Raw genomic sequence first — 22,754 nt, forward strand, 5'->3', positions numbered from 1 at the left:
TACTAATTTTTCAGGTCAGCCTCAAGTTTTCTATACATTTTCTAAGAATACAATGTCTGGCAACTGTCAAGTTGTACATGAACTCTCATATTTATAGACTTATTTCTACCATTCAGATTAAATCTACATGTGATTTAATACATACACCATCAGGTGTGTATCGTCAAGAAAAAATTATTACATCTATTTTGTCTACTGTTGCCATTGTTGACTCGGAACTTTCTACTGTGTGTTGCACTTTAAGAAATAAACCCAATGATATGTTTTGTTAGAGAGAAGAGGAGAGCTCCTCTATCTTGCCTATTTCTGTATACAGGGTGATTCAGAATTTAATCCAGAAAATATATATTGATATTGATTTTAGTTATGTGTTACTTCTACACTTAGGTCTTGTTTAAAGACAGTTAGTTGAAAAATACAATAAAAACATTTTAAAATATGTTTTCATGGAATAAAGTGGTAACTATCTAATTTTCAGCCCAAATATAGTGACTGACATAGATGATCCTTAAAACACTTGGTGATAGCCAATTTTCTAGTTTTTGTAAAATATACAACTACTATCAAATACAGGTAATTTTGGAATCTAGTGTAAGATTCAGGCCAATCTTAAAGTGGGGATAGGTCCTACTGACTACAAAATTTTGACTGGCAGTTAAAAATACTGTCTTTCTCATAATACATAACCACTAGAACCAAAAACCTGTTTCTTCTACAGTGTCATAGCTTATTTTGCTCTACTTAAATATTGTAAACTTAACAACCAGTACCTTAAAAAAAAATAGAATAGAATAGTGGAGCTCAGTGGCTTATACCTGCAATCCCAGCACTTTGGAAAGCCAACGCCGGTAGATTAAGAGGTCAGGAGATAGAGATCATGTGGGCTAACACCATGAAACTCTGTCTCTACTAAAAATGCAAAACATTAGCCTGGCGTGGTGGCACATGACTATAGTTCCTACCTACTCCAGAGGCTGAGGCAAGAGAGTCGCTTGAACAGGGGAGGTGGAGGTTGCAGTGAGCCAAGATCACACCACTACACTCCAGCCTGGGTGACAGAGCAAGACTTCATCTCAACCACAACAAAGACTAAAATGAATTGAATCAGGTATCTTTCTCAACAAGCATCATATTGTCATGTTAACAGCTTCTGATATTAAAGTAGCCATTAGTTAAATAAATTGACTCTTATGTTGCACATAATCAGTCTGTTCGAGAGATACAATTTAAAATTAAATTTAATTGATTAAAAATGTTATAATACTCTATGGTATGTAAATGTATGTGTGTGTATCCATACAACTGAATTATGAAACCAGAATGTATAAAATGTATTTATAATCTCTTGTTGAACAACTTAAACTTGTCATTGATAATTTAGACTAACAGTGTATTGTATACATATAGATACTTTATCAAAGTTAATTTCAAATATTGTCTCTTCAATCCATACAGTTAAAAGAATTATATCTCTAAGAGAAAGAATATTGGTAAGTGCCTTGCTGTTACCATATATAATGTAATATATGATGTCATAGAAGGCGTGAATTATAGAATCAGAAATAAAATCCTGATATTTATCTGCAAAATTTGTAGCTTATAATTTGTTTTTATCCATGTCTTTTGGTATGTAATTACAGTTTGGGAATCAAGATTTTTGAATCTCCTACGTTCTCATCACTTAAATTGAAGTAGGTAAAGCTTACAGTGACTAGGAAGTCTTATTGAAACCAAATACAAAACCTAAAATATTTTGTTCTACTCCAGGAAACATTAAAATGACTCACATTATGCTGAATTTACTCTAAATTCAGTAATATTATTTAAACTTGAACAGTGAATCTGAGTTCCAAACAGTTTCTAATCTATATTATCTAAATGACACTATCTAATTCCTATTAAAAGGATTGAAGACTAGGAAGACTCACCCAAAAAATATCTGGCACATTGAATATTCAATAATGTTTAGCAATATTTGTAGGCAAATAAATTTGTAGAATCCAGACTTTACAATATCTTTATAACTTAACACATTTACATTTTGACTCATAAATCTTCAGTATGATGAAGCAGGAAAACATTATCAAGTAGATATTTCTTTTCATTGAATAATTCTATTTATATTTTAATTGACAGCCTTATTTTGTTAAGCTCACATGATGGGCAAATGCTTACACAGTTTTACTTCCAGTGTATAAAATAAGAAAGAAGATGAAAAAATCTATAATATAAAATGAGATATTTAAATAATATCATTATGCCAAATGTTAACTCTATGAAATCCTAAATATACATGAGACAAACTGCTTTGAAAAACAGATAATCATACTAAATAACTATGAAATATTGAATAAAAGCATAATTAATTTTTATCAATTAAGTTTTCCCTATGTGACCTTAAATGACAATATGTTACTTAACCATGTATCTGTGAACTCAAAAATGTAATTTTAAAATGTAAATAAATAAATTTGACATGGAAATTAAGAAAAAAGTGATTAGAGGAAAATATAAACCTATTAGCTTTACAAAATGATAAAAGATGAGAGCTAACATTGAAGCTGCTAGTAAATAAAAGATACATGATATTGCAGATGATAAAGAAGGGAGAGTAGGAGAGTAATTAAAATTCTACAAGGGTTAAGAAATATGAAACAATTTAACAATTTAAGAAATATGAAACAATTTTAAAAAGGGTGCCTTAGGATATGAAATAAGTTCTCAGAACAAATAGAAAGAAGTTTAAAATCTCAAAGTCCTGAAACACTCTATGATACTTTACACAAATGCCCTAGTTGGGTGCATTTCAATATCTTGAATTTAAATTCTACTTCCCTATGTAAAAATCTGTAGGTGTAGCTACAAAACAATATAACTAATTCAAAACATATTTTTTATACTGGAAGAAAAGAATAAAGTTTGCTCCTGCATGTGAGCATAAATGAATGAATAAGGACAACATTAATGAAAATTTACATAATTTAAAAATGCCCATTAATTCACTTTTTATCATATAATTATTTAGCATTTATAATATGTATAGCTGGATAATGAGTCTACATATGCCAAGGGAGTAATTGTATTAGGAAGAAAAAACATAGTGGAGCTGAAGTGGATTTTAGCAAAGTTAATAAATAGTGAGAAAGCAGTTGCAAAACATAGTTCTTCTAACTGTAAGTTTTGAATATTTGGAATATAAAGGTTGGGGTGAACCACAGATCAAATTACCAAAATAAAGTCAATTCAATTTGACGTCATTAAAATGACACTTTTAAATATTGCAGATAATTATAAAGATAAATATATTGATAAAATAAACTATAAAATTGTTCTTTAAGGAAATAGGAATTTCTTGGATGCTAACTAGTTCCAAATTACCCAAAGTCACAAATTTTAAATGGCTTGAAATAAGTCACAGAGAAGTACTGATGATGTCTGAGTAGGTAAAAAAGAATTCCTTACAGAAATGACCAGATGTTTATATATATAAAACAACTGCTGTGTTTCATATCTGCACCTCAGAAGGATTTTTATAGCATTCACTTTAAATTTTACTAGCTGAGACAGAACACTATACAACAACTTATAAACAAAAAAAAATATTGTAACATCTATGTTGTGTTACAGAGAAGTTCAATCAACTGCTGCATCAGTTAGTTAACCGGAGGAATTCTACAAACTATGAATAGATGACTATTTTTCAGAGAAGTAGAATATAATACAATTCAGTAAATACAGTAGAATAAATAATATTTTTAAATAAATAGCATAAAATATAATAAAATTCAGATAGAGAAAACAAACAGGGTTGAATTTTTTTTCTGATGCTAAGTTATTATTTGTTTCCTATTCATAGAGTTGAAGTAAACTTTTTTTGATAATGACAGATAAATTCATAATTCATGAATAAAGGAATTTAACTAAAAAAATGGATGACTACTGTAATTCTAAGACCAGAAAACTGTCACAAAGAAATAAACTGAAAGAGTGAGAAAATTAGGTTCACAAGCCTCTGTGTATATCAAAGAATAAAATAACAAAAAACATCCCACCCCCAGAAACAAATTACACATAGTAGTACAACATGGAGGACAACTAATCAGAAATTAACATATCAAGTAAAAAAGAAAAAAATCCTATGAGAGGTTTGCTTATTTAGTGGTGTATGGACCTATATGAAAAAAATGTTAAAAAGGCCTTCTAGAAAAGTACTTCTTTTTGGATTTTAACGTTGGATAATGAAGCTATATTTATGACATTAGAGGAAACTACAATCCTAGAGAAAACACTACACAGAGGTATATAAGTATGAGGGTAATGTGTATCAATAAGAAAATTCATTTTATTTTGAATTCTATGTATGCTCTTACTGCATTACTGAGTTCAACAAATTATGAAAACTCACAGAAGGCAGGCTGCGATAATGAAGGGATTGAAAGAAATGTTACTAAACAAAACATGTTCTACAATTTCAATCAACTTAAAAACTTGAAGTGCACACAGACATAATATAGATGCCTAAAAAATTTCCCCCAGATAAAGTTTGTTGATAAAAGGACTGGATAAAGTTTTAGCAGTATTTTGAATGCACTGTTTTAGAAATTTATTTTTTAAATTATGACATGGATGAATTGATTTAAAATTTCAAGAAGGTTAACAAGTTGGCAAAAATAAAATTAGGTCAGGAAACAGCCAGAAGGATTTTTGGTATACTTGGCCTAGTCTAAATATTGTATAATATGAAGGCAGTATGGGCCATGAAAATAAATGGTTTCCTTTAGACTGGAAAGCTCCATTGATTTAGAAATTTAGTTATTATAATGCAGCTTTTTTCAGTCCAATTTATCACTTTATGACACTTAAAGAAATATTTTCACAAGTATAGTTTAATGCCATTTTATTGAGTATCTTATGATTATCTTCAATCTTTAGGAATTGACTATGTTTATTGGCAAGAAATCAACAAGTATCGAAATAACAAATACTTATGCCTTTATTACTGTATTGCTTAGGCTGATTGGAACTGAATTACGTGTTTATTTACTGACAAAAATCTTAAGAGATGGTGCTCAAAATATGAAGCCAAAATCATAAGCCAGAATGACTATAAAAATGCTAAAGTGTTTTGACTAGTAAAATTTTCTGAAATTATAATAGCAATATAACTTTTATCAATTACATTCTTGACTTTATTAATTAATCTTACATTTTTTATTTGCTGAGAAGATCCAGATTGTTTTACATATAACTTATTGTCTCATTTGAAAGACTAGATTATTTTAAATAAGATGTCTATGATTCCAAACAAATCTTTAAAATTTTCATGATAAAAATGCAATGTTATTTTGAAACTCCAGAAAATATTTTCGTTCATTTTAACATGATTATTTAAAATGCTGTAGGCAATTATTAATTTTAATTAAAATTGAAAATGGTATTTTAGTGTTTTTAATTGTGCTAATAAAAACTAAAGGTGAAGTAAAACTGATATCCCTTAACATTTTAAGGTAAATCTAAATATGGCATTTCTGAGTATATGGCCACCTCCTACATGTTTGCATGCATTTACTCCGTCTTTCAGTGCCTCCCTTTGCTTCATATCAACTTAGCAAACTGTAGCATTATAACAAAAGTAAGAGAAAGCAAGCCCAGAAACTGCTCATGAATAACTTATCAAGTACTGAATGATGTGTTCAAAATTATTCCTCATTTTTTAAACAGTCTCCTTTTGCTAAATACATCAGGTATACTTTAAAGGATCTTTTGTTAATGCATTAAAATAAAAATAATAAAAAGAAAAATAACTGGAAGCATATTTTTAAGAACATGAAGTATATTATTCAATGTTTGCATTCACCTATTTTTTTGTAAAAGCTGGTTCCTTGCATTTTTTAGTTTTAACTTTAGCATTCAGAGGTATAGAATTAAAAAGTTCTTGGTATTGACAATGATCTCTTTTGTATTTTTAAGTGTATCACCATTTCATTGTCATCTTTGTATAAATTACAGTGGCAGTCTCATTAGGCTTTTTAGAACCTTACAAAAACATAACTAAATATACACTATTTTTCTTACTATCAAAATGTACATTATGTTCATTATGAAACTAACTGCATATTTAGCAAAAAAAAAACCCTACAACTTCAATTATTATTAAAACTTCTGATTCAAAGAAAGTAATTAGTGTCAATTTTTTGATTTCTAAAAAATTATGTAAGAGACTTGCTTTAGATTTAGAAGATGACACTATTTCTATTCTGAATGAAAAAGGACACAAGTATCATAAACTATCACCATATGAATTTGGGGGGCAAAATGGTCAGGAATAGTTTTGTTTTACAGTTTGTGTTATTAGACTAACCATAAATGTTTTATGCTTATTAAATCAGAGCCATGATGTAATTTTAAATATAATTGTATGACTCTAAGATGACACTAAATACTAAAAGTTGAATAAAAAGAAAACAAATCTAGACATGATTAAAGCTGTATGAAGAACTAAGAAGAGTATAAATGAAAACAACAGAATAGCTATTCTTCTGCAAATTTTCCACTCAGATCACACTTCAACCCAAACCCTAAATTTTGAACAGTATGAACTGGCTAAAACAGATCAGGGGAAAAAAACTGCTATGAAGAACTAATTCATTCCCATATGTATATGTGTGTATATATATATATATATATATATATATATATATATGAATATACATCTCATATATATGAAAATGAATATATATGAATAATGTGCAAATAATAATTTTTTGGGTGAAATAACAATGCATTCTTCTGACTTTTTAGCAACACACATAAACATTAATAAATTTCATAATCCCTGAATCAGATTTTTAAATGAAATGTCAGATTCTTAAGAAATAGAAAAATTTGCAGTAAAATATATGCAGCATTAATATTTTAATAATAAAAACTGTTTCCATTAGTCTTATTAATAAAAAATCTAGTCTGTAATGTAATAACATTTATAGATGTTTAAAATTTCACGTCCATATGTAAGTGTAATTTCACCAAGATAAGTACTCACTAAACGCAAAAGAGGGCAAGTTGATTTTCCCACTATATTTGAAGTAGATTTACCCACTATATTTGAAGTTATTATATGGTAAAAGCAAATATTTGTATTTAGAAATACAAATTTTTATTACTCTGAATTATATACCCGTACACTTTTGCCTTGAAATTATTAATAATGCATTTCTATAGTATATATTCTTAGTTTAAGTGAAACAGCTGTTAAATACACTGTTTAAAATTTAGAAAATTTTACTTTTAATAATAAATATTAATTTTAAATCCAGAATTAAATTTCAGAGACAGAGATTACATCATATTCTTCACTTATTAAAATTAGATTTTAGGCTACTTTAATTCTAGCATGTGTGAATTTGTGAGTTACACTTAAGACATTAGCATCCAAATTGCATTTTAGACATCCCAGTATTTTCTGTTTTTAAGTATTTGTTCTTTCTTTGTATAACTTCAGAAATAAAGCAAAACAAATGATGTGTTAATTCTGAAGTGCTAAAGTGGTAGGTACATCATGCTGGGGTATTTGTGGTTCTGAGTAATTTGAAAAGCTGAAAACAATCCTTCATAAAACATCACCTGACTATCTTTGTCATCATAATGTATGCTATCTAACTAAAGACCACTCACTCCTTTAAGCATGTAAGACTTGTCTGTTTGTATTATCCATGTCCAGGTTAGTAGCGACAACCTCAATGCATTCAATCTATGCTTTTTGCATTATACATCATAAGGGCTAAAATATTCTTCTACTTTTCTTTTTCCTTTAAGTTTTTAAAAACACTTTTACTTTTCCATTTCATCAGTCACAAAAGAAATGATATATCTACAATCTGTCTCATCTTTTGTTTCTAACTTATAGTTCCACAGCAGATGAAATAAAACATTATGTAGGATGGATTTTCTATACAAGATAGGTCATCTTTTGATTGAGTTATTATGAGTTTTATCTTTATCAAACATTATTTATGTAGTTTGACCAAGATACTGAATTGTCAGTAATATTTTTTCATTAACGAAAAGGAAAATATTTCTATGTGGCAGAGAATGAGATAATTTCATTACCAAGATCCTCAAAGGAAATATAGAATCTCAAAGCATTTTTATTTTTCACAAGGATTATATAAAATAAACCATTTGAAGAATATAGTCCCATATTTTGAAAGAGTTGAGTGCAATTACTAATGTCTCAATGTTAGAGGAACCTATTATTTTAAATAAATGAAGAATAGTGCACCAAATTGCCGCCTGCATCCCGTTACTTTTATCCTTGTTTCTTAAAAAAACCTAAACTCCATTTTTACCAAAAAGGCTGGAATGTTGAACTTTATCTCCTCAAAGAGAACATTTTTACAGAGCCCTCTGTGTAATACTTACTCAAATATGGTGGTTTGTAAGGCGCTCGCGTATTAGACAGCAGTCCATCCAGCTCCTTCCTCTCCAGAGTGCTGTGAAGGGCCTTCTCCTTGCCAAAGGTGGAGAAGGACCGCTCTGCCCCAGGCTGGGCTTCTGGAGTTTCAAACACCTCAGTGTCTGGAACAGAGTCCATGCCGGGAACATGCAGATTGCTGCGATAATCAGCAGCCTGGCGTCCATCAGAAGGGACAAAAGAAGGCATCCAGCACCGATCTGAGTGGCCAAGAGCTTTACATTCCTCAGTGCAGTTGGAGAAGAGATCCATACCTGTAAGCAGAAAAAAGAAAGTACGGATGTAGTCCTCACCAACATGACCAGATACTTAGTGGTATAAGATTACAGGTAGCATAAAGGGTGACAAGTGAAGGTGTCTTAACAAATTTTTCTTGTCTTAATCTGACAGGAATCAAATATCATCTTGTCTCATTTTTGTTCATCACTTTAAAAACAGAAAATGATCTGCAAATGTAAAAGATAAGACTTCTGGCAAAGAGGCCTTTGAGATAAATGTTTCTAAACTACTTAGGGTATTGGGAAAAAGTATTAGCTCTAAACAATTTAAATAACTGAGTAATGGTGAGTCAAATAAGTAGACATCTTTATACGAATCTCTTGGGAAGTTCATAGCAGACAAAACAAAAAACAGAAAACAAACAAACAAAAAAAACAAGCTTTAAAGTCCATAATCCCTGATAATAATAAATACCTGACTTTTTTTTTCTTAAAAACAAATAAATACGAGAAATATGCCAAGCATTAAAAAATGACATTTAGATTATGAAATTTGAATATGAAACAGATAGTGAAATTGAACAGAACTGTGGCATACACAGAGGAAAATCAGTAAATAACAAGAATAAAACACAATCTCATTAGTAGCCAAAAGCATGCTTTCTGAGGTTCCTAGGAAATGACTTCCTATAGGTATTTCTCAATGACACTCTGGTAGTCCATATTACTAAAAAACCACTTATCATTTACCCCCTTAGACAAATCCAGAACAAATGACTGTAATTAGTGAAACCACGGAAACCAAATGCAGTGTAAATCAACTGCAGGTACTATTGACAAATACCTTATTACATGCTCTATATTGGAGCACACTTGTCCTAGTCAACAAAGAGTTGTTTGCTTACTAATACCAAGATTTAAAATGACAACTTCAAATTTCATTGTCTTCCTTTCGACAAGATTAGAAATATTATCTGATTATGATCAAGAAACGTCATTCAGTTTCTTAAAGCATAAGAATTTTCAATCACTACAGAATACTATTTGATATTAATGCTGATATATAGCACTACACAGAAAAACACTTAAAGAAAAATAGCATTTTAATGTTTTTCTAAACATAGTAACATATCTATCAACCAAAACAGGGCCGAAACAGTCTCAATCTATTCTCAAACTTTAAATGGGTAAGAAGTTCCCTGGCTCACTGGTGTGGAGCTGGATGTGGAATGAGAGTATCTAGTGGGCCACTTTAGTTTTTAAAATAATATTAAAAATAATTTAAAAATAATTTAAAAATTTTAAACAGAATATATTTGAAAAACAAAAGTATATTATTAGTATGTAGAGAAGAAACTTGAATCCAAGCATAGTCTGTGAAAACATTTTTTAAATCAAAAAGTAATATTTATTTAACAAACATACTTGATTGTTAATTCTATTAATATCACAAGTGATTTGAGATCTTGAGCAAGTTTTGGTTTTTAAATTCCCGATAATATTTGGTTATCTACTGATTAATGTGTGTTTTTCTATATGTTATCTGCATATATAAAATGAACAAAATAATTTTTTAAAAAATGAATACTCTAGATTATCCACAAGTATTTTGGAGTTAGGTAAAGCTAATTACATAAATTTAAAAAAAAAGAAAATAACAAGCTTTTTATCATATATTAATCTCACTGCGTAATGACTTTTTAAAAATTTTTTATGAAACTACGTAGAATGCTAAGTCTGACTTTGATTATAATATTTCACTGATAATTTTCCTGTATAAGTCTGGAAATAAATTACTGATCAGTGAACTGTTGAGGAACAGAAACGTGAGCTGAAGCTGGGATTAAGGAATCTGACTGAGAACAGCATGTAAAACATGTAAATGTTTCACTAGACACCAGAGAAGCTCACTCCTTTATCCTATTTTTGCAAGAAGATACATAAAAAGAAAAAGAGAAAGGGAAATAGAATGTCCCTGATACACGTTTACATACTAACTAGGTAGAAGCTACAGAACCAGAGAGAAGATTTATATTCTGACATGTAAATGCTGCCTATTAAGTAACAGAATGATGGGGAACATCGACTTGTTTTATTGTAGAAATTATCTTTGAGAGCAAAAGTATTATGAGCAATTATTTATTTTTAAAATACACTTAAGATATACTCAATTTGAATAGCCAATATAATTACATTCAAATATAAAGATAGAATTGTTCCATTGTATCCTGATAAAGATAAACGCTAATGCAAAATTTGAGCTAATACCATTTTTCTTCACATGAGGGTTAAATATCATTTTAAATATGCTAAATAAGACAATATATGACCTTTCACATTTTTTTTTTTTGCACCTAGGCCCAACTTTTCTTCTAATTGTGAATATGACAATTCCACACAAAATTTTAATAAACTGGTACGTCAACATATGCTAGGATATTGCTTGATTTTGGTAGAAATTACTTTTATGTAGTTTATACCCTAAAGTGCCCATTTTCTTATTTGGCAAGTATGTTGTTCTTCTGTCTCTTTTAATTATTTGTGTTTGTTTGAAATTTCTATAGATTACATAACAAAATTCACATGAGTTGAGAATCTATTATTAAAAATAAAGTATAGCATGTGCATGGCAAAAAAATTGAGGGAGATAGAAAAGTTTTTTTTTAAAAAAAAAACAGTATTAATCTGCAGAGGCAAAAAAACAGGTAAATAATGTGCTTAGTAAATTTGTGAATCAATCCTTTTAAAGTGGAAGTCTTTTAGCAATAATACACAGCTTTATATAACTAGAAGAAAAGGTAAAGTGTTTCAAATTGTACATAAATGTTTCACCAGTTTTTTTGATAAGTGTACCTATTTCTCAGAAAGAAAATCAGACATAGAAACAAACATTTAAAACATGACATAAATATTAAATCAATAAACTTCAAATTAGTAACAGAAAAAAATAATTGAAAATTGATTTTTTCATTTGTTGTGTATTTATTCAGTTTGAGAGCCACATAAATTGATTCCTTTACCATTCCTTACCTCAAAAAGACACTGTATAATTCACATTATTTTAAGTTTCATCATCTATTCCTAGTCCCATTAAATATAGTACTTTACCAAATAACCAGAGGTATATTTAAGTTTTGTTATGATAAATGACTTCATGATGCACAAGGATGCCAGATATTACAGTAGCTATGATATATTAAAATGCATAACTTTAACACTGATCTTACAATTTTTTAAGAACTCAAATTGATGGCTCAAAGGTTAATAAGTTTAACTTAATTTTAATTTTCTTTATTCAAATGCCCTTACTATGGAAACTGTGAGATTTTTACCACAGAAAATTACAGGCCAAACCTCAATTTAATTTAAAAAATTAAATAGATAGATGTTAGTGACACAAGAGCGATTTTGTTACATGAATTTATTGTGTAGTGGTGTAGTCTGGATTTTTAGCATAACCATCACCTGAATAGTGTAAATTGTACTAATTAGATAATTTCGCATCCCTGGCTTCAGTCCTCCACCTTTCAGAGTCTCTAATATCTATTACTCCAAACCTCAGTTTTGAAATTTTGGTAATTTCTAATAAACGTTTCAACAAATATTTTTACTTGCAATCCCTTTTTCTAGTTATTTATTTTTTCCACTTTTCAGAAATAATCTGTTCCAAAAGGGATGACAACTGATGCGATAGACTGCCTGTTATGTGAAGATATGTTCAGACAAATTTTAAAGTACATGGTTTTCAACTGGCAAGTAACTTGTCCTGTATACTCAGAGGCAGTGAATATTTCCACTGAGACCAAATTGTAATTTCAGAAATATTAGAATTGTATTCAATTTCTGCTGGGTTTTTTTGTGAATGTGATAATACAATATTGTGTGAATGTTTCTTTTTGTGCAACAAGCTTTCATTCAAAAAGTTTATTTTTTTTCCCAAATATGATAAATTAATTTTAAAGAAAATAAAAAAACTTTTCATTTTTTGAGAAGATGTCTAGTCTTCTTTTAACTCCTTAAGATATATTAATTGTAACCACACAAATTGCAATATGTTTTAGGAAAACACAGTTTTGCAGCAGATATTTATTGACATACTCCCTGATGAAAAAATCAAAATACGTCTATCGAAATTTTCTCCCTACCTGTAATCTTTCATAATATATAAATTTTTTACTATTTCCTCTCAATATTTTGTCTTATATATTGCTTGCAGTTATAAATCTCTCCACGTTTTCAAGTTGTAGCTCAAAGATGCACCGGTGAGGGAGGTTTTATAAATAATGGTATAAGTTCATTTTATATATGAACCCAAAAACAAATTTGGCAATTATCTAAATTCTTAGTGGAGTTGGGAAATAGACATTTGTGTTTATAATAAACTAAGAATTCTATTGCTGATATTGTAGTAATGCAATGGCTTAATGCATTTCAATGATATACTTTATCTACTAATTTGGAATATTTGACCAATCACATCACCTTATTTTTAAAATTCATAGCCAAATTTTGACCATGCATTATATCTGTATCCATATATCTATAATTAGTTAAAAATTAAACATAGTTGGAAATAAGTTCTCCTATAACTGAGATAAAATTATTGAAGAGAAATTTGACAATTTTCGGAGAACATCTAACAAGTAATTCAATCACTTATTAGGGTTCCCTCTTCGACATATTTTTTTAAAGGCACAAGATATTAAAAATAAAAAACATAAAGTAAAAAATTTAATATTTATAAATTATAAAGTTAAAATTAACTTGGCATTATTGACAGTGCAGGTATTTTGTAATGGGAAAAGCAACTTCTCACTACTAAACAGATCACTTTTGGTAAACCTCAAATAGTATTAAAATGTTTAAAAATATATAATTTAAAATATTCCATCTGTACCCTAAAATAGAAAAAAATAATTATGTTTTAATCTAATGACATAATAAGTTGAAAATATATTTATTTGAAGTCCAAGTCTTTGGCTATTTGAGCTGTGATTAATCAGTTTTTCCTCTTGTGATGGTTTATCTATGCATTTACTACTTCTCCTTGGACTTCTGCCATATCTAACCAATACATCAATAGTGCACTGAAAAAGACGGAAAGCACCTTGACAAGGCTATACAAAGAAAGTGCCACAGAGCAGTGGTCAAGGCGAAGAATTTCACACATGGAGCCAGGTGCAGTAGAAAACTGAAAAAGCTTATGTGATTCTCTGTGCAGCTGCCTTCGTGTTTAAAGCCCTTCTATGAACAAGATTGGTGACAGCAAATGGCTTAGAAAAAAAGAAAAGCAAGAAGGAGGGGGTGGAAAATAGAACAAAAAAAGAAAACTATTCATAAAAGAATAAATAGAAAGCATATCTAAATAAATAATACAAAATAATGTCAATGTAGAAAAAGAAATAGGAATAAAGAAGAAGTTTAGAAGTTTAAACAGGTGAAGCACTAAGCCAAATAGTCTGTATCCTATAGTGTGCAATGGAGTACAAATTGAAAGAGATAATTTGGAGTCTTTATCTTTCCAATGTTATTTTTTCCTGATAATCTAACTTTTCCCTACTAAATCCTAGTTAAGTGAGATTTGCTTATTGTATAGTTTTTTTTTTTTTTCCCTATACTGAACTTCGAAAGCTTTGCTATGAGCAGTATGACCTAATTTTGCAAAATTGGAAGAACATTAATGTCTGGCTTTACAATTAAATAAAACAGATTTATCTGAAATAGGCTTAAATATTTGGAAATAGTCTAACTGCCTCATGTGAGGTTTACAGTACATAACAGCAGTGTGGATTGAAAAAAGTCTTTGAGTAAATACATTTTAATTCTCTGCATTTGAGGTTTTATACTTAAAAAAGAAAGCACTTCAAAATCATTCTTACAATAAAATTAGACATTATATCTGATTGCAATTCAGCACACAAAGGTGCAATCACTTCTTAACATAAGTGCTTTATTACAATCCTAAAATAGCTATTATTGTGCCCAGTATGTTGTGGCTGCCCTGTAACTACTAATGAGATACATAAACAGATTGCTAATTCTGTAATATTTTTAATGTTTAAGAACTTAAAGATAGGGGAAAAATTGTAACATTTTGGTAAAGAAAAGTAAAAATTGCCTTGCCAAAATCTTTTGGAACACATTTTAACATTTTAGCATTCCTTTAAATGCTTTGACCTCTCCAATAATTTGAAAGGAACACTACTGAAATGGCAACACTGAGCGACTGTGAAATAAAGTAGCTACTGGGAAGAAGCACAGATAAGAATATGTTCTCAGCTATTTTCCAAATTTGGCTCCTTTTGCAGATGTTTATTCATTTCTCTTTCTTCAGTTACGTTATTATGGGTCATTATGTCTGAGGGACTAAACTAATTGAAATGTTCATTGAGATTGAAGTGCTACAGAAAAAACAAAGAGGAGAGTGTGGGGTGGGAAAGGAGTAAAATCCATCCAAAGAAGCATGCAACAGATACTCTTTTTTAAACATTAATCATTTTGTTTTAAAAGTTTTAAAAGGCTGACAATTAAATTAGAAAACTCTGAAAAAAAGAACAGGAATGAGCAATTTTAAATGTACAGTTTTTAAAGATAACAATAAATCATATGCCATATATAGGGCAAAAATGAAAGGGACTTTGTACTCACATATAAACTTCTGGCAAGATCTGGTTTGTTGTCAGGTTCCCAGACACTAAATAGATGCTCTGTTCACTTAGCGTGAAGGCCCGCAAGGGGCAGGGACCTCCGGGGATTCTTGGCAGTTCTCAAGTCTCATTAGGTCTGCATATTAATGACTCACAGCAATATAAAGAGACCCTTGAGCAGCCTTTTTTCCCTTCCTCCTGCCTGGGTTTCCCAAGGCTAAGGCAGCCACAGACACAGCACACATTAGCCAAGTGAGAGGCTTGTAGCAACCACTGCTGCCAGGCCACCGTGGGGTGTACACTGCCCTTTGACACACTGCCTCAGCACCATCCAGAGGTCCACCTAGTGTGTTAAGGAATGGGTGCTCTCGAGGACTAATACCACCTTGAAAGTAAGAACCTATCACTCTATATTTATACTATTAGCTAAAATAAAGGTCCAATCTCAAGAGAGCCAAGTTGAACCCAGAGACAGTCTAAGATCGACATTTTCAGAAGTTAGAAAACTTGACTAGCCTTTCTGTTTCTTCATGTGTGGTACAAACACAAAACTAGATAGAAAAACTAAAATATTTAATAAACACCCTTCAAAGATGAAAATCAAATAATTAGGAAGGACACTGGAAGTTTATTAAATCATTTTCATTTTAACATACATATTTTATTTCATGTAAGAGTTTCCTTTTAGTATTAGTAGTAAGAGTTACCAGGATCTCATAAAACTCGACTTTATAAAAAGAAAAGTAAAATAAAATAAATATTTATCACATTGAAACCCCATCAGTGACTACCATCAAACTCACATAAAAATTACGCTCAGAGTTTATCTTTTGATAATGTCATGGACCCTGTTGAAAATATGAAGAAACCAAGGACACTTCAGAAAATACACATTATCACGTATTACTACTGTTCTGAAGCCTAAGACTCAAGATTAGAAACCCTGTTTTCAATCCATTAATGACTTTTAATCACCATTATTTTCTCATTCAATACTTGGTTGTGTATAAAATGCATTGCCCTGGAAAACAAGAAATATGGATTCTAGTCTTCAGTCATCCATTTATTCTCTAGTGACCTTGTGCAAGTCAACCAGTTTTATCCATCTTCAGTTACCTCATCCATAAACTAGTTTAAGAATACCTTAATTGACTGAAGACTGGTGACTGCACCAGGTGAGAGAGCTATGGCTTTCTGTATGTAATGGGTACATTAAAGAACATTACATAAGCAAGATATATTTCATAGTCTGATATACTCCACAATTCCTAACTTTAACTTTCCAAAGGAACATTGCATTTTTACAATTCTCTTTAAGTTTGCAATTATGAAAATAGACTGACACTATTTATCTGTGGAGTTACCAGCAGGAAACATGCAGAAAAATGCCTAGGACATCATCCTTCCTGAATTTATTTTTTAAAATAAAAATTATAAAAGTTAGCATTTAGATTGCCCTTTGATCACACTTACCAGCCGACTGGGCACGGTTGGTGGCATCATGATCACTATCTCCCTGTTCACTGTCTCCATGACCACTGTCCTTAGAGCTTACTATGTCGGCTTCCTGGAATGCAGAACTAGAAGTACAAAAATGTGAATATTAGAATTAAAAAGGTGAAGAAACACAGGAAACATTCTTCTGCCACCACATGGTCACAGATGGTGCTGCAGACTCACAGACCTTTTAGTTGGCTTTGTTTCTGCATAAGGCTAGTTTTTATAACCTAAGTGCAACTCTTTAAAAGTTAACAATTAAGAGTCAATTTGAGCATATAAGTCATGTAAAGGTTAAGCATTAGTTTATAATTGGAGCTAAATACATGTATATACAGTTTTCATAAAATAGATATGTATTTGGAACAGTATGACTATCAGAAGCTGTGTAGGAGTGTAAATTGACAAAATATTCAAATATATATGTTGTATATAAATAAAATATAATGGAATTTTTTCATATATTGTCTAGGAAACACAATATAGTCCATATTTATGTCCTGCCCTAATTGAAACTACTTCATACATTTTATATGTTAATTTAGAATAATATACCTATTTCCTACTTTTACTCAGTTGTAAATTGTCCATAACTGCTAGGGAGAAAAAAAAGTCCATACCTGTTAACTCGGCGAGGTCTGTCAACTAGATAGCTGAGCTCTGCTCGCTGGTGTTTAGTCTAGGAAAAAAATAAATAAATCAAGAGCATTTGAATGCTATGGGGTGAACTAGTAGTCTACTTTTGAGGTTAGAAACTATACCTAGTTTCAGTAACTGTATGCATTTTTATGAATTTCCAAGCTCTCTTAAGACCTGAGCCCAGTGTTTGCTGTGTAAGGGCAGGGGAGATATGCAGAGACACTTGAATCCACATTTTAGTCAGTTGTAGAGGTTAAAAAAATAAAACTGGCTAACTTTAAATGTGTGTGTGTGTGTGTGTGTGTGTGTGTGTGTGTGTGTTTAAAGAGAAAATAAAATGACCTCATAGCAAGAGCTCATATACTGTTGTCTCTAACAGTCAACCTGTTTATATTCTGCAGTCTTTTTTTCAGCGACCTAAAAATGTGTTTATGTGCATACTGGTTGACACAAGAAAAACAGCACGCTCAATAAGCAAAAAGTTTGGATATTTTAAGGAATTATGTTGTTGTTTATTTTCAAAATGTGCTTAAGATACAAATGAGCTGTACAAATATTCATGAAAGTCAATTAATAATATCTGAGACTCAAATAAAATAACCTGCTAGGAAAGGAGTTCATAATCCTGCCCGCCCCCCCATACACCCCCATTCTTTTCCTCTCCAAAGGCCCTCTGCATTCTCCTCCCCACCTCTACCACCCACACACCTTTCCCGTCCAAACTTTCTTTTACATAAACCAACTTTGTTCTCTCCCCAACCCCCGCCCTCCAACTTTGTCACTTCTCCATCCTTTTAAAAAGAAGTCAGAATTGACAAGCCAAATTCTTTTATGAAGAAAGCCAACAGTATTGATTTATCCAAACAGAGGCAAGAAGGTGATTATTAGCTAAAAAGATATATTTAAGACAACAATTGTTTAAGCCTTTCGTTAGGTTACTCTTAACAGGGGTTTGTGCCAAAGCAACTTCATTTGAATTCACACTGTGTGGGCGCTCGGCTTCAAGAGCGTCTGTAAATGCTGTCCAGAGCCGAACTGAAGGCTTTTTTTCTCAACCCGAGTTCAGAGGACAAGGGTCTGATAACTTGTTCACTAAAACATGCATTCGAGGTTAGACAATTGTGTAAAGTTCAACAATCTATAGCTTACTTGTACACGCGACTGAAAGCATCGTTAAACAAAGGAAAATAGAACCAACTTTATTAACGCCTGGGACAGATGCAAAGCAAAAAGACCGTTGCCACTGCTGAAAATTCCCTCCTCCACATTTCCCTCTCCCTTCAGGCACTTTCCTTTTATCCTCAGGTTACTGAGAAGGGAAAGGACTGAGGGGAATTAAGGTTTTAGAGGAAAGATGGGAGAGCAAAGGAGGGAGCTCCAAGGTGGCAAAGTACCAAGGGGAACGGAATGAAAATAAATGTGAAAGGGTGAAACAAGGCGAAAGTTAGGTTACACGCGGCGTGGGAGAAGGTGACCGACCGCCCATCTGCGCACTCACAACGATACAAATAAGCTAACATCCTAAAAATAGATACACAGTGCACCAGAGATACAAGGGCCAGGCTAGAGGAGGCTTTCTGATGGAGGAGATGAGAGATGGTGGTCCTTTCGCTTCAGCCTTACCTCGTTGGACAAAATGCTTCCGTTGGAGATGATATCGGGTTGCTGGTCGGTATAACCCGTGACGATGGCCCCGCAGGGGTTGTGCTCAGTGTCCGTACTCCGCGAAGGGCTGCAGGGCTTAAGAAACATCAGGTCGGTCTTGGCTGACTCAGGGGTCAGGCAGACCTGGTAGCAGTAATTCTGGTTGTGGTGGTGGGAGCCAAAGCCCCCGGACTCCTCCACGGGCACCTGCGCCGGGTTACTGGGTACATTGGAGCTCTGCACCAGCATGATGTCCGACTTGCTGAGTTTCTTCTTGCGCGCCCGGGCTTGGCGGCCACAGCAGGTCGAACCTCCGCCACCGCAGCAGCAGCAGCAGAGGCAGCAATCACTGGCCAGACAAGTGTAGATGTTGAGCTTCTTCTCTTTTTGGCAACGCACGGCCAGCACAATCATGGCCAGCAGGAAGATGAAGGACACCGAGCCCAGCGCGATGATCAGGATGAGGGTGAGGTCTAGCGAGGTTTCCCCGCCGCCGGAGCGGCTGGGGCGCTGGTGCTCCCCTGACCCTCCGCCTCCGCTCCCGCCTCCGCCCTGAGGCTCCACGGCACCATCCACCAGCTGAACCACCAGGGTGGCGGTAGAGGACAGGGGCGGCTGCCCATGGTCACGCACCTCGATCACCAGCTCATAAGGCCGCTGGGGGTCGCGCTTGGCCGGGACTCGGCGCGCTGTGCGCAGCTCCCCGGTGCGCCAGTCCATGCGAAAGAGGTTCATTTCGTTGCCACGCATGATGCTGTAAGTGAGCCGAGCGTTCTCGCCGTCATCCGCGTCTACCGCGGCGACACGGGTGAGCAGGTAGCCCGGCTCTGCCGAGCGGGGCAGCACCTCACGCGCTGGCGTCCCGTTGCGCCCTGGTAGAGGCGCCACGATGGCAGGGGCGTTGTCATTTTGATCCACTATGAGGATGTTGACAGTGGCGTTTCCCGCCAGCGCCTGGGGACTGCCAGCGTCCCGGGCTTCCACCTGAAAGCTGAAGTCCTTGAGCTGCTCGTAGTCGAAGGAGCGCAGGGCGTACAAGTAGCCGTTCTCAGAGTTGATGGACACGTAGGTGAAGACGCTCATGCCCTGGATCTGGCACTCGAGGATAGAGTAGGCAAGCTGGGCGTTGGCGCCCTCATCGCGGTCGGTGGCGCTCACCGCGTAGATGTAGGCTCCAGGCACGTTGTTCTCAGTCACATACACGTCGTAGACCGGCTGGCTGAAGCGCGGCGCGTTGTCGTTCACATCCGACACTTGCACCTGGATCGACTTACTGGTGGAGAGCGCAGGCTCGCCTCGGTCCCGGGCCACCACGGTCAAGGTGTAGGAGTCCCCCGCCTCTCGGTCCAGGGGGGCTTCGGTAACGATGGTGTAGTAATTCTTAAAGGAAGACTTGAGGCGGAACGGAACATCTCCCAGCAGCTCGCACTGCACCTGCCCGTTCTCCTCTGAGTCGCGGTCGGTCACGCTGAAAAGGGCCACCACAGTGCCGGGCGCCGCGCCCTCGCTCACCGCCTCCTTCACCGTGCTGAAGCTGATTTCTGGCGCGTTGTCGTTAGCATCCAGTACTCGCACTAGCACCTTGCAGTGCGCAGGCACGGCGTTGGGGCCCAAGTCCTTGGCTTGCACGTACACTTGGTACACCGGGCTCTCTTCATAGTCCAACTCGCCGCTTACCTCCAGTCGGCCAGTGCGCGGCGAGAGTCCGAAAAGCTCCCGTGCCCGGGGCGAAATGTGGCTGCTGAAGGAGTACACGACCTCACCGTTCTGGCCCTCGTCCGGGTCCGTGGCATTGAGCTGGATCACGAGAGTGCCTGGGGGCGAGTTCTCTGGTAGGGACACAGTGTAGACGGGTTGGTCGAAAGCGGGCACATTGTCGTTGGAGTCCAGCACTCGGATGGTGAGTAGGGCCGTGCCGGTGCGCTGCTGCTGGGGTGGCAGGCCCGCTCCCCCGCCACCTCCCCCTCCTTCTCCTCCTCCTCCTCCCCCTCCTCCCCCGTCCACCGCGGTCAGCACGTAGCGGTGCACCGCTTGCTGCTCTCGGTCCAGTGGCTTCTCCAGCACCAGCTCAGCGAATCGGTTGCCATCCCCCTGGGTCTGCACGTCCAGGGAGAAGTAGCTGTTGGGGGTGATCTCGTAGTCGCGCAAGGAGTTGGTGCCCACGTCTGGGTCGAATGCGCTCTCCAAGGGGAAGCGAGTGCCTGGCGTGGCGCTCTCAGAGATTTCCACCGTCAGGTCCGGCTCCGGGAAAGAAGGGGGGTTGTCATTAATGTCCAGCACTTCGATCTCCACCTGGAACAGCTCCAGGGGGTTCTCCAGAAAGACCTCCAGGTGCAGGACACAGGAGGGGCTCTGTTTGCAGATTTGCTCGCGGTCTATTTTCTCGTTCACGTACAGCACCCCAGTCTCCAGGTTGAGGTCTAAGTAAGGGGTCCTTGAGTTGGGCACCGTCTGAAACCCGCGAGCCGAAAGTTTTGTAATGTCCAGACCCAAATCTTCAGCGATATTCCCCACGAAAGTGCCATGTTCCTGCTCCTCCTGTACCGTGTAGTGAAGCTGGGAAAAGACTCCTTCCACCATCCAGAGCAAGGCAAAGAATAATAGCACAATCATCTCCAAAAGGAAAGGAAGTAGCTTCCCGCAGCCAGTCAGCCACCCAATCACCTCCCCCACCACTACGAAAAAAAAAAAAATCTGAAAAATACAAATAAAAGTGCGCTACGTGGGGGCTCCTGTGGCTTTCTGTCTTTAAATATCTTACTCCTTTTGCTTCATTTTAGAGCTTCCCGCAATCCAGCCTCATTTTTTTTAATCTTAGCACAGGAAGGGTGGCAGGCGTCCCCTTTCCTCATCTGTAATCTTTCCACTGACCAATTAATAAAATAATGATAATACAACAGTCAGCGTCCTTTATTCCGACAGTCTTGGCGCAACGCGGCGCTGGCAAATCCCAAAGAGGAAATTTCGATATTTCAAGACTGTCCTCGGTTTGTCTTCTTGCTGATGGGAGGAGAATGAGGAGGAGGAAAAAGAGGAGTAGGAGGAGGAAGAAGAAGAAGAGGAAGAGGAGAAGGAAAAGGAGATGCTGTTGGCACCGTTAAACATGCCTCTTAATGTCAACGGCTGGCAAACGCAAAAGGGCTTAAAATCAGCGAGAGAATTTTGTGCCGGAAAAGCACAGAAAGGCTCTGCAGCTTAAAACTTTCATTCTCTTCATTTCTCCGGATGGATGTTCTTCTTGACATTTTTTTCCTCTTTCGCTCTATATGTATTTTTTGTCTTTCATCGTCTTGGCCCCCTCTGTTCTCATCTCCACCGTTACTCGCCTCTCTGCAAGTGTATTGAGCAGTTTCTTTTCTGCTGTTTCCTTCCCAAGCCTCTTTCCCTCTAACCTGTCTCTTTTTCCTTCCAGTCCTTCCTTCCTCCTGCTTCAGCCTCTGAGCCTGTGGTCTGGGCTGGCAGTTTCTGAGCTCCGAGCGCTCGGCTTCTCTGTTTTTGCGCAGCGCCCTCATTCTGCCAACAAATAGCAGAGGAGCACCACCCACCGGGCTACCGGTGATTGGCCAAGCCGGCCGTCAAACAGAACGTCACGCGGCAGCCGGGAGGGGCGGGACAGAACTCTCGCCCGGGCGGCCG

General features: G+C 35.4%; 1 protein-coding gene across 2 annotated transcripts in view; it reads right to left on the minus strand.

Annotated features, from left to right (window-relative positions):
* Positions 1-22,585, minus strand: part of PCDH10 (protocadherin 10) — a 57,707-nt gene extending 35,122 nt beyond the window's left edge. For both annotated transcript variants that reach the window (XM_035292938.3, XM_035292939.3), the window contains exons 1-4: positions 19,098-22,585; positions 17,456-17,514; positions 16,812-16,918; positions 8,422-8,727 (exon numbers count right to left, since the gene is read on the minus strand). In XM_035292938.3, the coding sequence (XP_035148829.2) occupies positions 8,422-8,727; positions 16,812-16,918; positions 17,456-17,514; positions 19,098-21,731 (3,106 nt within the window). In that variant the 5' untranslated portion in view covers positions 21,732-22,585. The remainder of the gene's footprint in view (positions 1-8,421; positions 8,728-16,811; positions 16,919-17,455; positions 17,515-19,097) is intronic.
* Positions 22,586-22,754: the final 169 nt, after the last annotated feature.

The sequence above is a fragment of the Callithrix jacchus genome, chromosome 3 (assembly GCF_049354715.1).
Source record: "Callithrix jacchus isolate 240 chromosome 3, calJac240_pri, whole genome shotgun sequence".
In the NCBI taxonomy this organism is placed as follows: Eukaryota; Metazoa; Chordata; class Mammalia; order Primates; family Cebidae; genus Callithrix; species Callithrix jacchus.